At 49.7% G+C, this 16583-nt stretch overlaps 1 protein-coding gene across 1 annotated transcript in view; it reads left to right on the top strand.

Annotated features, from left to right (window-relative positions):
• LOC114607688 (uncharacterized) overlaps positions 1–15461 on the top strand; it is a 34432-nt gene extending 18971 nt beyond the window's left edge. The window contains exons 7-12 of the mRNA XM_077916269.1: positions 2023–2158; positions 6869–7261; positions 9914–10040; positions 11969–12064; positions 13585–13698; positions 14254–15461. Coding sequence (XP_077772395.1) covers positions 2023–2158; positions 6869–7261; positions 9914–10040; positions 11969–12064; positions 13585–13698; positions 14254–15179 — 1792 coding nt within the window. The 3' untranslated portion in view covers positions 15180–15461. The remainder of the gene's footprint in view (positions 1–2022; positions 2159–6868; positions 7262–9913; positions 10041–11968; positions 12065–13584; positions 13699–14253) is intronic.
• Positions 15462–16583: the final 1122 nt, after the last annotated feature.

The following is a 16583-nucleotide window of genomic DNA, read 5'->3' as shown; positions in this document are numbered from 1 at the left end:
CCCAGCCCTAAAGGTAAAGGTAAAGGGACCCCTGACCATTAGGTCCAGTCGTGGCCGACTCTGGGGTTGCAGCGCTCATCTCACTTTATTGGCCAAGGGAGCCGGCATACAGCTTCCGGGTCATGTGTCCAGCATGACTAAGCCGCTTCTGGCGAACCAGAGCAGCGCACGGAAACGTCATTTACCTTTCCGCCGGAGTGGTACCTATTTATCTACTTGCACTTTGACGTGCTTTCGAACTGCTAGGTTGGAAGGAGGAGGGACCGAGCAATGGGAGCTCACCCCGTTGTGGGGATTCGAACCGCCAACCTTCTGATTGGCAAGTCCTAGGCTTTGTGGTTTAACCCACAGCACCACCCACATTCCTATCGCCCAGCCCTAGTTCCTGCCAAAAAGCCCCCCCCCCCCAAAAAAAAACCCCTGCAAAAATGTTAACAACACTTAAAGCAGCATCTTTGACTTACAAGGGGAGCGATGATTTCATTTGTGAGCAGCGGGGGACAAGCAGCCTCCCAAAAGTGCAAAAGAATAAGAATGTAAGAAAATGCATCTTGGAAGAGCATGACATGTCCAGGACTTTCTGGCTGGGGCTGATGGGAGGTGTAGTCCTAAACATCTGGAGGGCACCAGATTGGTTGGATGAACTCACCCCCTGTGCCTGGCACCCTATAAAAAGCATTATTCCGAATAGCTGTTTGCACGACCCACTAAGGAAGATAACACAACAAAATTCAGAATGGTAAGGATTTCACATTCAATTGCAACTATATAGTTTAATTAAGTCAACAAAATTGATGAACTGGATCCAGTGATACCAGCTTTTCAAAGCCTGCTAGTCATTTACACTTCAGGTGCGTCCCTGTCTCTTAGCATCCCCCCACATAATCCCAGTCTCTCAGGAGCAGTACCACTCACTTTGGGAATCAGTGGGCTGGCATGATTGTCTTTTAAGGGCAGTATTTGCAGAAATAGTCCCCCCCCCCCTTTGGGGGATAAAGTGCAAACTTTGCTGCCAGCTGCTCTCCATTTAATAAGTTTCCCCTGCAATGCTTCTCTTTGGAGTGGGGCATTTCCCTGTTTTCACATGTTCTCCTCAAATCTGAACTGATGAGGCAGGATCTGACCCACCTGGAACCATTTACCAGGCTTGACCAGAATCTGTCTCAAAGAATAGGGTGTGCTCAGCTTTGGGGTGGTCCTAACCTGTTGGGGAAGGAGAGCAGAAGATGCAGGTAAGCATTTGTAGGATTTCTGTGGGTTTTCTTCCCGCCTCTGGACATGGAGCAAAGCTGCAAGTTTGGGTATGTCCAGCCTGGAGAAAGGAAGTCCGGAGGGTGACATGATAGCCAAATACCTGAAGGCCTGTCCCATGGAAGATGGAGCAAGCTTGCTTCCTGCTGCTCCAGAGAAAGGACCCAAACCAACAGATTCAAGTGACAAGGAAGGAGATTGTGACCAGACATTAGGAAGATAAGGTAAGAGCTGTTGAGCAGACTCCCTCGGAAGGTGGCAGAGGGCCTTCTTGGTGGTGGCTCCCGCCCTGTGGAACACCCTCCCACCAGATGTCAAAGAGAACAACAACTACCAGACTTTTAGAAGACACCTGAAGGCAGGCCTGTTCAGGGAAGCTTTTAATGTTTGATGCATTACTGTATTTTAATGTTTTGTTGGATGCATCACTCTGGTGAGACAGTCTGCAGGCAGGAAGGGTCTCATCCTGCGTACCAGATGGAGCTGATAAATAGCTGCCCTGGACACAGAATTGACCTGCGCCTCCATGGACAGCTGTGAGTCCAGAATGACTCCCAGGCTGCGCACCTGGTCCTTCAGGGGCACAGTTACCCCATTCAGGACCAGGGAATCCCCCACACCTGCCCGCCCCCTGTCCCCCAAAACCAGTACTGCTGTCTTGTCAGGATTCAACCTCAATCTGTTAGCTGCCATCCATCCTTCAACCGCCTCCAGACACTCACCGCCTCCACTGGTTCACTCACATTTCCTTGCCCCTGACCCGTGTTTCAGCGTCTGTGTGAATGGGGCATGGGACTGCACAGAGCAGAGCTGCCCCCAAGCCGTCCTGTGCCCGGGGGAGCTGGTCTGCGCCTTCGGCTCCTGCCTGCGGAGCTGCGGCAGTCCCGAGGGGAACCTCAGTGTCCGGGTAGAAAGCCAGGGCGCACCTCTCCCGAGCATGTGCAGAGTGCTTCCGCCTCCCGGGGCCACTGGGGCTGGCTGATCCCCTTCCCGACCCAGGTGGGGACTGCGTCTGCGCTGCCTCCGGCAGGAGGATGGATGGATGGATGGAGGCGACCGGGCGCCGTCTGGCTTCATCCCGCCTGTCTGTGCTGCGGGTGCGCGGCTCCTCCTCTTCCCTTCTACCCCCGGCGGACGGCGGACCCCTCTCCGCCTTCCTCCGCCTTCTGATTCCGGGGCTTCCCTCCTTCCTTCCTTCTTTCCGGCGGCTTCTCCGGACGGATCCAGCCCACCTGCCCGCTTGCGATGGCCGCTGAATGGGATCCTTCTGCGCAGGTAGGGCGGGGAGGAAGGGGTTAATTTTCCTTGCAAATAAGCGGATTGCGGGATTTTTTTTTGGGGGGGGGGGGAGGAAAAAAAGGCTCCGGGGCTCAAGGTTTGCGGGGAAATCCCGCGCCCCGCCCTCCATTCCTGGATTGCAAGGGGCAGGGGCGCGCGCGCTCTGCACGACCCCAGAGGCGCACGCGTTTGGGGGGGACGATCCGGGAGAGGAGGTCTTCCCTGCGTTGCCACCACCCCTCTCTCCATTTCCTTGGTGTAGGGCAGGCGTCCCCAAACTCTGCCCTCCAGCACAGCTGTCAACGTTTCCCTTTTTTCAAGGGAAATAATAATAATAATAATAATTAATAATAATTAATAATAATTAATAATAATAATAATAATAATAATAATAATAATATAATTTATTTATACCCCGCCCATCTGGCTGAGTTTCCCCAGCCACTCTGGACGGCTCCCAATCAAGTGTTAAAAACAATACAGCATTAAATATTAAAAACTTCCCCGAACAAATTACCTTATTCCGAATAGGATTCCCTGCAAGAAAAGGGAAAAGTTGACAGCTATGCCCTCCAGCTGATTTGGGACTACAAGTCCCATCATCCCTGACCGCTGGTCCTGTTAGCTAGGGATGATGGGAGTTGTAGTCCCAAAACAGCTGGAGGGCCGAGTTTGGGGGTGCCTGGTGTAGGGGCTCCCAGAAGCTGGGGGTTGTTTTTGTGCTTTCTGCGGAGCATGCACAAAGCGCCGGATGGTTGGTGACTTGGGTGGCTGCTGGCGGCTCCTGGCAGGGGCTGCGAGTGGGGGCTCCTTTGGGGGGGCACTCGTTTTCTCTCCATCCTTCTCCTTGGCACGGAAAGAGCAGACACTCAAGCGCTGCAAATTGTGCAAATTCTACATTTACGTCTTCCAAGGCAATTCTTCCATGGTGGCATGCATAATTCTCCTCCTCCCCAGTTTGGAAGCTGCCCAGAGTGGCTGGGGAAATAATAATAATAATAACAACAACAACAACAACAACAACAACAACAACAACAACAATAACAACAACAACAACAACAATAATAATATAGTTTATCCTCACAACAATCCTGGGAGGTAGGCTTGGAGAAGAGGCGGTCTGTCCAAGGTCAGCGTCATAGCTGAGGAGAGATTCGAACCCTGGTCTCACAGGTCATATTCCAGCACTGTAACCACCGAACCACAGTGGCTTTCACACACACAGAGAACGCTTTATTCCAGTCCGTGGATCCAAAATACACAGTACAAACACTGAGTTTTGCTATATACACAACCAACAGTATAATTTAAGGTAAAGGGACCCCTGACCGTTAGGTCCAGTCATGGCCGACTCTGGGGTTGTGGCGCTCATCTCGCTTCACTGGCCGAGGGAACCGGCGTACAGCTTCCGGGTCATGTGGCCAGCAGGACTAAGCCGCTTCTGGCGAACCAGAGCAGCGCACGGAAACGCCATTTACCTTCCCGCTGGAGTGGTACCTATTTATCTACTTGCACTTTGACGTGCTTTTAAACTGCTAGGTTGGCAGGAGCAGGGACCGAGCAACGGGAGCTCACCCTGCACGGGGATTCGAACCACTGACCTTCTGATCAGCAAGTCCTAGACTCTGTGGTTTAACCCACAGTGCCACCCACATCCCTCAGACAGTATAATTTAGAGGTCACTTAATCTGGTATCCTATAGACACACTTACCTGGGAGTAAGCCCCATTGAACTCTTTGGATGTGGCTCCTGAGTAGCTGTGACCGTAGGGTTATATTGCCAGAGAAAATGCGCTTTTCAAAAGGGAACCACCAGAACAAATTTTGTCTCCTCTCCTGCAATTAGAAACGGGCTCTCGTTCATAAGTGTAGCAACAAAAACTAACAGCTGGTTTTTATTTACAGTATTTATTTCGCAAGGTTTATATACCACTTGATTGTAACTGCTCAAAGAAACAATAAAACATTGACATTTCAGTGAATAACAGTTTAAAAAACTGCTATTTAAAACATTCAAACGAATGATAATGAAAATCAGCAAAAAGCTAAAAAGTAGATTATAGGCACTGTCAACATTGCACATGTGTGGATAGGCCTGCCTAGACCAAACAGTTGCCTGATTTCAATGGGCAGGGAGTTCCACAGTTCCATGTGGGACCTTAAAGATTTTGAATTGGCTCCACTGCTCTAGGTCCCCCACACAAAGCAGAAGAAAACCAGCTTGCTCCTTCTTCCACGTGACAGCCCTTTAGATATTCGAATTCTTAAAAGCCTGAACTCTTCTTTTTTAAAAATATTTTTTTTATTAGGGTTTGTAAAGAAAAATACTAAGATTATTATCCAACATCTTTTCTTTTTTCCGAAATAAAGCGTTAATTTAAAGGCAAAAGAGAGAGAGGAAAAAGGGAAGGAAGAGATAGAGAAAAGGGAATAGAAAAAGATTTAAAAGAGAGAGGAAAGTTCTGACACCCTTGGTGCCCTTTTTGTAACTGTCATTTGTGTGTGTGTGTGTGTGTGTGTGTGTGTGTGTGTATATATAACATTTTTTACCAACCACCAAAACACAAACAGTGAAACCCCCCCAGGCGGCTGATACATTGAGTATACAATATTCAATAATATACATAATACATAGCCAATAATATTCAATAATAACATATTCAAATTAACCATATGTACACTTCTATAAACCTTAACACTCCTCCTTCCGCAAGGTTTATTTAACTTTTAACATTTTTTCCATTTTTTAATAATTTTCCAAACTTATGACAAACACACACAAAAGAAAAAGCATATTAAAAAAGAATAACAAACATATAAAACATCTTACTATTAAAAATCCAATTTGATTTCCATGGTTAAGTGACTTCCTCGAATCCTCCCTGAGTTTCATTCAGTCTCATTGTAGTAATTTTCCAATATCCACTTTCTAATAAAATCAACTTATTCAAATTACTATCTTCCTTCCTTTTCATAGTTTCTCAAGCCATAGTATTATGCAATTCAACATATTTTAATCCTAGGCCAGTTTGGTACTTGCAAGTATTTCAGCTTAGGTTGTATTATAATATTTGGCTAAATATTCCTTAAATTTTCTTCCAGTCTTCATAACTTTTAACATTTTAATTGCCCCAGATTGTTCAAACCTACTCAAATTATTCAGTATCTTCTCAAACCAATCCTCCTCTTTCTCTCTGACCTTTCATTCTACGTATCTTCACAGTTAGGTATTCTAAAATTATAATATTATTCAGTTTTTTCCTCCATTACGTAACTGTCGTTTGATTCTGCCCATAGCTGTCAACTTACAGATTTGAAAATAAGGGACCGGCAGTCTCGAAAATAAGGGATCAGCAGCCAAAATAAGGGGTTTTTGCTTAGTTTATGCAGAAATCCGCCACTGATGGAGCCATGCTGCTTTTGCTGCGACTGACTGTGTTTTGCAGGGGGTTGGACTAGATGATCCTAAGGGTCTACAACTCCCACCAAAGAAGAGGGGCAGACAAAACTGATGAACGACGTCGAGATGGCAAAGCTTACAGGCAGAATTAGAAACCAGGAAGAGGACCTCTTTAATAAAGAATGGGGAAAGTTTATAATTTAGTTGAAAAGCTATTGTAAAGAGTTACATACATTGGTAGGATTGACAGAAAACTTGTAGTAAAAATTTGAACTATGGATGGACACATGATTTATAAAACTAGAGTTATGAAAGGGATGCAGAAGGGGAAATCACTACATTAAGATGCTGCGCTGGTTGGAGGGGATGCTAAGCAGCACGTCAGGGCTGCCGTCGTCTTGGAGCGAGGAGTTCCATCGGCCCTTCCCCGCCTGAGAGAGAGGGAGGGAGGGAGAGAGACTCTCGCCCACGCCGCCTGCCAGCCCGGCATGAGGTGGTTGCGGCGCCACCGCAGCCGCTGAAGCACCGCCCTTCTGCGTCCCTCCCCATCCCCTCCTCTTCCATCTCCCTCAGGCCACCTCCTCAGCCGCTGCCGCCTCCGGCTTCCCCTGGCAGCGCGGCGGAAGTTTTGCAAGAGAGGGGCTGCCTGCCCGCCTGCTGCCACCCGTCTTCTCACGACACGCCCCTGAGGGGGAAAAGGGAGAGACGGAGACGTTGCAGCTCGTGTGCACGCTCTCTCTCGCGGCGGAGGACCCCGAGCCGCTGCTTCCCTCCCGAGCCGGGCGAGCATGAAACCCGGGAAATTTAAGGGACATCATCAATCTGGGACAGCAGGGGGAAACGGCGCTGGGATAAGGGAGTTTCCCGCCAAATAAGGGACGGTTGACAGCTATGATCCTGCCGCTGCCTCTGAGTATCTTCCCTTCCTGTCTTTGCCAGCAGGGCTTGGAATGGGGCAGGGGACCCCTTCAGCCCACCCCGGTGCACCCTTGCTTCCTCCCCAAGCGGAGCTGCGGCGATGCCGCCGGCCGGCCGGCCACTGAGATCTCCCTCTGGACGGTGGTGGCCGCCATGCAAGCGGTGGAGAGGAAGGTGGACGTCCACGCTGGGCGGCTGCTGGCGCTGGAGCGGAGGGCGGGTCTGGCCGAGAAGAAGCTTTCCGGGACGGAGAAAGCCATGGCGGAGTTCAGCCACCACCTGGACGCACTGGGGATCCTCATCCAGGAATACGGGCAGCTCCAGAGGAGGCTGGAGAACATGGAGAACCTGCTCAAGAACCGAAACTTCTGGATCCTCCGCCTGCCCCCAGGGTCCAGGGGGGAAACCCCCAAGGTAAGCAGCGGGGATTTGCACAGAGGTAGAGCTTCATCCAGGGGAAGAGCTATGTATAGCCAGAGGCTTCTGGTGATATAATAATGGTTTATTTATTTATACCCCGCCCATCTGGCCGGGTTTCCACAGCCACTCTGGGTGGCTCCCATCCAAATACGATCATACCTCGGGTTACATACACTTCAGGTTACAGACTCCACTAACCCAGAAATAGTACCTTGGGTTAAGAACTTTGCTTCAGGATGAGAACAGAAATCGCTGCAGCAGCGGGAGGCCCCATTAACTAAAGTGGTGCTTCAGTTCAAGAAGGACACTGACCAACTGGAACGTGTCCAGATGAGGGCAACCAAAATGGTCCAAGGCCTGGAAACGATGCCTTATGAGGAACGGCTAAGGGAGCTGGGCATGTTTAGCCTGGAGAAGAGGAGGTTAAGGGGGGATATGATAGCCATGTTCAAATATATAAAAGGATGTCACATAGAGGAGGGAGAAAGGTTGTTTTCTGCTGCTCCAGAGAAGCGGACACGGAGCAATGGATCCAAACTACAAGAAAGAAGATTCCACCTAAACATTAGGAAGAACTTCCTGACAGTAAGAGCTGTTTGACAGTGGAATTTGCTGCCAAGGAGTGTGGTGGAGTCTCCTTCTTTGGAGGTCTTTAAGCAGAGGCTTGACAACCATATGTCAGGAGTGCTCTGATGGTGTTTCCTGCTTGGCAGGGGGTTGGACTCGATGGCCCTTGGGGTCTATTCCAACTCTATGATTCTAGGTTAAGAACAGTTTCAGGTTAAGAATGGACCTCCAGAATGAATTAAGTATGTAACCAGAGGTACCACTGTACAGTCATACCTCGGGTTACAGGCGCTTCAGGTTGCGTTTTTTCAGGTTACGGACGCTGTGAAACCTGGAAGTACCGGAACGGGTTACTTCCAGGTTTCGGCGGTCGCGCATGCGCAGAAGCGCCGAATTGCAATCACATTCGCAACCCGAGCGTCCACTGGTGGAATAAGATTGCAGTGGGTATTGCCAGGTTATCACAGGGATGATGATGATGATGATGATGATGATGATGATGATGATAATAATAATAATAATAATATTTATACCCCACCCATTCTGCTGGGTTTCCCCAACCACTCTGGGCAGCTCCCAACAGATTAAAAGCAGAATAAAACATCAAATATTAAAAACTTCCCTAAACACGGCTGCCTTCAGATGTCTTCTAAAAGTCAGGTAGTTGTTTATTTCTTTGACATCTGATGGGAGGGCATTCCAAAGGGCGGACACCACTACCGAGAAGGCCCTCTGCCTGGCTCCATGTAACCTTGCTTCTCACAGTGAGGGAACCGCCATGAGGCCCTCAGAGCTGGACCTCAGTGTTTCCTGCTGCGGGGAGTTCCCCAAGTAAACTGCCTTATTGGGTTAGCACGAGAGAGCCAGTGTGGTTCGAATGAACCTGCTCCATTTGAACCAAACTGGACCCTGTGATTGTCATTAGAGGCCCTCTCCCTGAGAGGTCCAGAGGGTGGCAACACAAGAACAGGGCCTTTTCTGCAGTGGCTCCCCGTTTGGAAAATGCTCTTGTCAGGGAACTGGAGCCAGAGAAGGGGGGAGGGGAGAAAGTTCCTTTAATAAGCAGCTGTTCGTCTTCGGACGAGAGAGGAGAAGAAGGGGGGTCAGAGGGGAGTGAATCTGAGAGGGAGGAGGAACTTCCGGGGCCAAGTACCTCTCGTCAGAGAGGAAGGAGGGGGGCTGGGCTTTGGAGGGGGCTCTGGTGGCCAAAAAACGAAAGCAAAACAGTCGGGACAACTATCCGACCATGATTGAGTTGTACTTTTGAACTGCTCTGTAAACAGCTTCAAAGAGGCAATAAATCCTTTGTAAATATGGCTGGGGAGGGACGCAGGTGGCGCTGTGGGTAAAACCTCAGCGCCTAGGACTTGCCGATCGAAAGGTCGGCGGTTCGAATCCCCGCGGCGGGGTGCGCTCCTGTTGTTCGGTCCCAGCGCCTGCCAACCTAGCAGTTCGAAAGCACTCCCGGGTGCAAGTAGATAAATAGGGACCGCTTACCAGTGGGAAGGTAAACGGCGTTTCCGTGTGCTGCGCTGGCTCGCCAGAGCAGCTTTGTCACGCTGGCCACGTGACCCGGAAGTGTCTCCGGACAGCGCTGGCCCCCGGCCTCTTGAGTGAGATGAGCGCACAATCCTAGAGTCTGTCAAGACTGGCCCGTACGGGCAGGGGTACCTTTACCTTTAAATATGGCTGGATTCCCGGACTCTTATCTTCGCTGAACACTCACAACTCACCCACGGTGACAGCTCTCCTCAGGGAGGCTTATCTTGCCCCTTCATTCCTCTTTCAACCAGGCCGTGGCTGGTTGTTTTATTTCTTAAATTTATATACCGCCTTATACCTGGGGTTCACAGAATAAAATCAAGATATAAAACCACAAAATGCATAATAAGAATAAAAACAACAAACCAATAGTCCCCCCCCTCACAAAAAAACCCCACATTTTAAAAGGGCATAGGATGTCCCTCAGATCAACCAAAGGCCTGTTTAAAGAAGAACATATTTGCCTGGCGCCTAAAGGTGTATAATGAAGATGCCCCCATTTATTTATTCATTTGTTCGTTTTACATGCCCTCCCAGGTGCCGGTGACCTTCGACGAGGTCTCTGTTTGCTTCTCGGAGGAAGAATGGGGGAACCTGGACGAAGACCAGAGGGAGCTCTACAAGAACGTCATGAAGGGGAACTACGAGTCTCTGGTCTCACTGGGTAAAGAACCCAAAAGCAACAAAGCCGGTTGTCGTAAGATTCAGGGCAGAAAAAAAAAGAAGAAATCCTTCTTCACGCAGCTCCTAGTTAAACTGTGGAACTCCCTGCCACAGGAGTCAGAAATGGCCACCAACTTGGGAGGGCTGTACAAGAGGATTTGACAAATTCTCTTTTTAAAAAAATCATTTTTATTGATTTTCCAATAAAAAAAATTCCAATGAATATATCCAACCATAATACTTCAATTAAAATAAAAAACTAAAATAAAAAAAGACCAAATTATAGTCCAAATTATATTTATTAATTTTTCGGAGCTCCCCACGGTCTGGATCTCTGAAGCAAATCTCCACATCTTAGTCCTGCTTCTCCTCATTGTTTCCATATATTCCACATCTCGATTTAAACGCTTCATAATTCTTTGTCCCTGGGTCCACTATTCTCAGCCATGTCAAACATCATGTGCTTTCATCCGTCGAATACAGCTTTGTTAATATATATTTTTCCAAAGTTGGGATTTGACAAATTCGCGGGGGAGGCGCAGGCTGTCGATGGCTCCCATCCATGATGGCTACGCTCTTCTTGCACGGCCGTAGGCAGAAATCCTTTGGAATATCAGTTGCTGGGAACCGCAGGAGGCGAGAGGGCTCTTGTGTTCGAATCCTGCTTGTAGGTTTCCCACAGACTGCGGCAGCAGAGCGGAGCCATTACGGCTAGTAGCCAACACTAGCCCTTGCTTGGGTCACTGCAAATTCTCCGGATCCTGCCAGGTTTTGTCGGTAAACATGAGGGCTAGAAACTTGATTTGAGAAGGAATCCATAACCCTTAGAAACCTTAGGGTGCCCCGTTCTCTCTGAGGACCGTCACGGGATAAGTACCGTATTTTTCGCTCCATAAGATGCACTTTTTTCCTCCTAAAAAGTAAGGGGAAATGTCTGTGTGTCTTATGGAGCAAATGTGTGGTTGGTCGCTGGCTCCCTTGCCCAGGCCTCCATGGTTGAATGTTCTGCAGACGGAGGCCGTTTGTTTCCCCAGCGACATGTGACTGGCTGATTAGATTATCTGTCTGGAAACTGTAGAAACGGCTCCCTTTCCTTTCCTAAAGAAGCTGCAGAACTGTGAGTTGAGCCCCATAAAAACAGGATTCCCCCCCCCCCTTGCAAAGTAAGCTCAACAACTTTGAGCTGATCCTCAAAAAACAAGGCTTTCCCCCTTTCCTCTAAAAACTAGGTGCATCTTATAGTCAGGTGCGTCTTATGGAGCGAAAAATATGGTAATTCTTTGGTCTTGCCTTTCTTCCCTTCCTCCGGTATGAATCATAGAATCATAGAGTTGGAAGAAACCCCAAGGGCCATCGAGTCCAACCCCCTGCGAAGCAGGAAACGCCATCAGAGCACTCCTGACATATGGTTGTCAAGCCTCTGCTTAAAGACCTCCAAAGAAGGAGACTCCACCACACTCCTTGGCAGCAAATTCCACTGTCAAACAGCTCTTACTGTCAGGAAGTTCTTCCTAATGTTTAGGTGGAATCTTCTTTCTTAGTTTGGATCCACTGCTCCGTGTCCGCTTCTCTGGAGCAGCAGAAAACAACCTTTCTCCCTCCTCTATATGACATCCTTTTATATATTTGAACATGGCTATCATATCACCCCTTATGAGAGGAAGAGCCAGTGTGGTGTAGTGGTTAAGAGCGGTAGACTCGTAATCTGGTGAACCGGGTTCGCGTCTCCGCTCCTCCACCTGCAGCTGCTGGGTGACCTTGGGCCAGTCACACTTCTTTGAAGTCTCTCAGCCCCACTAACCTCACAGAGTGTTTGTTGTGGGAGAGGAAGGGAAAGGAGAATGTTAGCCGCTTTGAGACTCCTGAAGGGGAGTGAAAGGCGGGATATCAAATCCAAACTCCTCCTCCTCTTCTTCTTCTTCTCCTCAGATTACGCCATTGCCAAGCCCGACCTGCTAACCCGGATCGAAGGGGGGCAGGAGCAGGCAGCTGAGGACGAAGAGGCTCCTAGAAGCATCGGCCCAGGTGGGTTAAGAGAGTTGGGATTTCTTCCCTCCGTGAGCTGGGAAGGGGGAGATCATGGAACCAATCGATTAAACCCTTATTGGTCAATTTACCTGGAGGTTCTGGAGCTTCCTATCTCAACTGTCTTCTTGAAGATAAACAAATGATATTTCCCTGGCTGTGGCAGAATTTCTTTTGGAGGTAATAAGAATTAGAAACCAATATGCTCTAAGGGACGCGGGTGGCGCTGTGGGTTAAACCACAGAGCCTAGGACATGCTGATCAGAAGGTCGGCGGTTCGAATCCCCGCGATGGGGTGAGCTCCTGTTGCTCGGTCCCTGCTCCTGCCAACCTAGCAGTTCGAAAGCACGTCAAAGTGCAAGTAGATAAATAGGTACTGCTCCGGCGGGAAGGTAAACGGCGTTTCCGTGCGCTGCTCCGGTTCGCCAGAAGCGGCTTCGTCATGCTGGCCACATGACCCGGAAGCTGTACGCCGGCTCCCTCGGCCAATAAAGCGAGATGAGCGCCGCAACCCCAGAGTCGGCCATGACTGGACCTAATGGCCAGGGGTCCCTTTACCTTTATGCTCTGGATAAAATATAGTGTCTTCCTTGGAATGTTTGTATTCCTACTGGATTTTGTTTTCGGGTTGTTGTTTTTTTTAATCATTTTTATTAAATTTTTCACTTTAACAATGCAATCAAATCACATTACGATACGATATCTTTATTGTCATTGTCCCATACAGAACAATGAAATTGAAAAATCTACATAAGACATTCAAAAACCCCTAAAAACTCTGAAACCCCATTTTAAAATACAATGTACTCCTATAGAGACTCCTTATACTGTGTTTAAAACCAGAATTGCATTTGGCTATTCCAGATTATACATATACATATACATTATACATAATACATATACATATCAAATAATCTGAATAGTCTGCCAAATTTTAATAGGACTTCCCATGCTTCAAGGAAGATTTATCCTGGGATAAAGTTCATTGTCATCTGAGGCCCTCCTTCCTGTGATCGCTCAATGAGAGGTCTGGAGGGTGGAAAAACAAGAACGGGGCCTTTTCAGTGGTAGCTCCCCATTTGTGAAATGCTCTCCCAGGGAGTGTCGCCTAGCGCCATCATTACAGATCTTTAGGCTCCAGGCAAAAACATTCCTTTTTCATCAGGTCATTGGCTTTCAATTCCCTATTGTCTTTTTTTGTGTGTGGGATGTTGAATCTATTTTTAAGCAGAATTGTAGTTTATATTCTTTTTTTAAAAAAATGTTGGCTCTTTTTGTTTTTCGTTTAATACAGGCTTCCTCAAACTCGGCCCTCCAGATGTTTTTGGCCTACAACTCCCATGATCCCTAACTAGCAGGACCAGTGGTCAGGGATGATGGGAATTGTAGTCTCAAAACATCTGGAGGGCCGAGGAAGGCTGGTTTAAAATATTGTAAGTTGCTTTGAGCAAAACAAAACAAAACGCGACATATGGGGATGGGGAAATCAATTAATGCCCTTTCCCCCTCTTTGCATGCAGAATTCCCTGCACCCAGAAATGACACTGTCTCTCTTGTCCAGCGGGAAATTGTTCCTTCGGTAGTGGGCGAGTGGGATTCGGGAGAAAGCGGGGCGCCCCCGGATGAAAGCCCAGGTGAGTTCCCAATGGGGGCCAGTGTGCCTCTGAAGAGGGGAACCCAGACCCACCTTGTCCCCTCTTGGCAAAATATCCCTGTGGCTGATCAGCGTCCTGTGCAGGCTTAGTGCATCAGCTGGCTAGAGGCGGCAGGAGCAAATAGATGCTAATTAAAAATATGGACCGCAGCTATGTAAGACCTGGACAAAAAACATTGACCAAGGAGTGCTGGAAACCACTTTGATTAACTTGTATAGAATGCTATCGATGGCTACTAGCCAGGATCACTTTGCTCTGCCTCCACAGTCAGAGGTGGCATTGTGTCTGAATCCAAGTGGCTGGAAACCGCAGGACGAGACGGGTCTTGTGTTCGAATCCTGCTTGCATCTGGTTGGCTACTGCGAGAACAGAACGCTGGACTAGGCAGGCCATAGGTTCTTACATTCTTTTGTTGCTGCAAAGTTGGGGGAAATGAATTCACCCCACACCCCGTCATCACCATCCCAGTAACAGCTGGAAAATTTGTTTTCCCAAACTCGTTCCGCCTCTGACCTGGTTTCCCTCTCCCTACAGATGCCACCCTCTTTGCCCAGGTGCCTGCCAGGCCAGAGGTGAAGCCTGTTGACCTGGCGCAGTACAGCGCATTGCCAGAGGCCTTGGACCAGGCTGTCTTCCACATCCCCGAGGAGGGCCTGGCATGCGTGGACGGGCAGACTTCCGGAGGCAGCCTGGAGGAGCCGGCCGCGTGCGGGAACGACTTTGCGGACTTCACCACAATCATCGTGCCCGAGGGGGCCCTCCCCGGCGAGGCCCCGTACGTCTGTGCCGACTGCGGGAAGAGCTTCCTGTACGAGGAGCAGCGCGCCCTGCACCAGCGGACGCACCCTCGAGCCTCCCCCGAAGGGAGCCCCGCCTCGAGCCTGCGGCCGGGGTGCGAGGCATACCCCTGCCCCGAGTGCGGGCGCTGCTTCCCTCACCAGGCGAGCCTCAGCAAGCACCGGCTGTGGCACTCGGGCGAGCGGCCCCACACGTGCTCCGAGTGCAACAAAAGCTTCCGCCTGAAGATAAATCTCCGTCTGCACCAGCGGAGCCACGCGGCGGACGCGGCAGGCCTGGCGGCGAAGGCGGGCTCCTATATCTGCGGCGAGTGCGGGCGCAGCTTCAACCACCACTCCAATTTCCTGCGCCACCAGATGATCCACACGGGCGAGCGGCCGTACGCCTGCGGCGAGTGCGGCAAGACCTTCATCCGCAAGGAGCACCTCGCCACTCACGGGCGGCTGCACACCGGCGAGCGGCCGTACCAGTGCCCGCTTTGCCAGAAGAGCTTCACCCGCAAGCAACACCTCGTCGGGCACCAGCGGCTCCACGAAGGCGGAGATCCCTGGCTGGACGGCCCTTCGGGACAGAGGCCTCTCCGGAGCCAGTGGGGCAGGGCGAAGACGCGGGCGGAGGCCGGCGGTGCCCCTCGCCTCAGGCAGGAGCGGTTCCCCCCTTAAACGCCCGCTTTGGGCACTGCCAGGGCGCCCAGTGCTGGGACTTAGTGGGATGCAGGCTGGGGAAGCAGTTGGGAACTGAACCGTTGATGTCGCCAGAGCTGGAGACGGAAAACGAAGCCTGCGGCTCGGAGAGGGTTCTGTTACCAATTTTGTTTCTTCGAAAGGGGGGGAAATTGAGATTTCTGCCGACTTTCTCGACGTTGGCCGAGGCCGAAGAAACGAAACTGGTCCTCCTTGTTTCATTTGCTAAGTCTTGATGTTAAAGTGTCGTTCCCAAACCCACTTGATGGCCGTCTCGGTGTCTTGCTTCAAACAATTCCTTAGAGGGTTGGCGCCTTCAGCTCCGTGCCTTTTCTAAAAAGGTTTTGTGGGACTCGGTTCTGAATCCTTGATCTTTCTCCCAACTCTGCAGCTGCAAAGGGGGCTGGGGAGGGCTTCGTTAATGACGAACCCCAAAATCTGGGATCCCCTCAAAAGTTTTGCGGTTGTTTCGCAGCAAAAACGGGAAGCCATGGGTTCGAGTCCTACCCTCCAGAGCAGGAGAAGACAAGCTTGCTCCCTCTTCTGTAGCAGTTCGTAGTTAACGAATCTGCCAGGGAGGTTTGTTTCATTGTGGTGGGTGGGTGGGTGGAGGTAATGCCTCACTTTTAATTTAATTTTTAAATTCATAATGGCTAGCAACTTGAGACAATAAAATGTAACACAGGTCGTTGCTCAGCGGTAGAGCTTCTGCTTTCGTTGCGGAAGGTCCCCGGTTGAGTCTGCGGTGGATTCGCCAGGTTTATTTACAAAGGACCCCATCTGAATCCTTGGATTGTTGCTGTTGGTCAGTGTGGGCCAGTAGTCTGACCCTGTACAGTGGTACCTCTGGATGCGAATGGGATCCATTCTGGAGCCCCATTCACATCCAGAAGCAAACGCAACCCGCGTCCGCGTGTGCGCGGGTTGCGATTCGCCGCTTCTGCGCACACGCGTGACGTCATTTTGACCATATGTGCATGCGCGAGCGGCGAAACCCGGAAGTAACATGCTCCGTTACTTCCTGATCGCCGCAGCGCGCAACCCAAAAATACTTATCCTGAAGCTACTTCAACCCAAGGTATGACTATATCAGGCAGCTGCCCATGTTACTGAGAAGTTACTTTAAAAAGCTGTTTATGAAATATGAAAACAATAAGCCAGTTTCAAAACTATTAGCAGTAAGGCTTCAGAAACCCAATTAGGTAGTACCATATTGGCCCGAATATAAGCTCCCCAGCTGTTTTCAGCAGCATATGGTAAAAAGTTGCGAATATAAACTGCACTTTAACTTTTCAGGGTCTGAAATTGGAAAAAAGGTGTGGCTTATATTCGGGCCAATACGGTTGTTGTTGTTTAGTCGTTTAGTCATGTCCATCTCTTCGT

The sequence above is a fragment of the Podarcis muralis genome, chromosome 12 (genome assembly GCF_964188315.1).
Source record: "Podarcis muralis chromosome 12, rPodMur119.hap1.1, whole genome shotgun sequence".
NCBI classification, from domain to species: Eukaryota; Metazoa; Chordata; class Lepidosauria; order Squamata; family Lacertidae; genus Podarcis; species Podarcis muralis.
The sequence above is the reverse complement of the archived record's forward strand: the minus strand, read 5'-3'. Positions and strand labels throughout refer to the sequence as shown.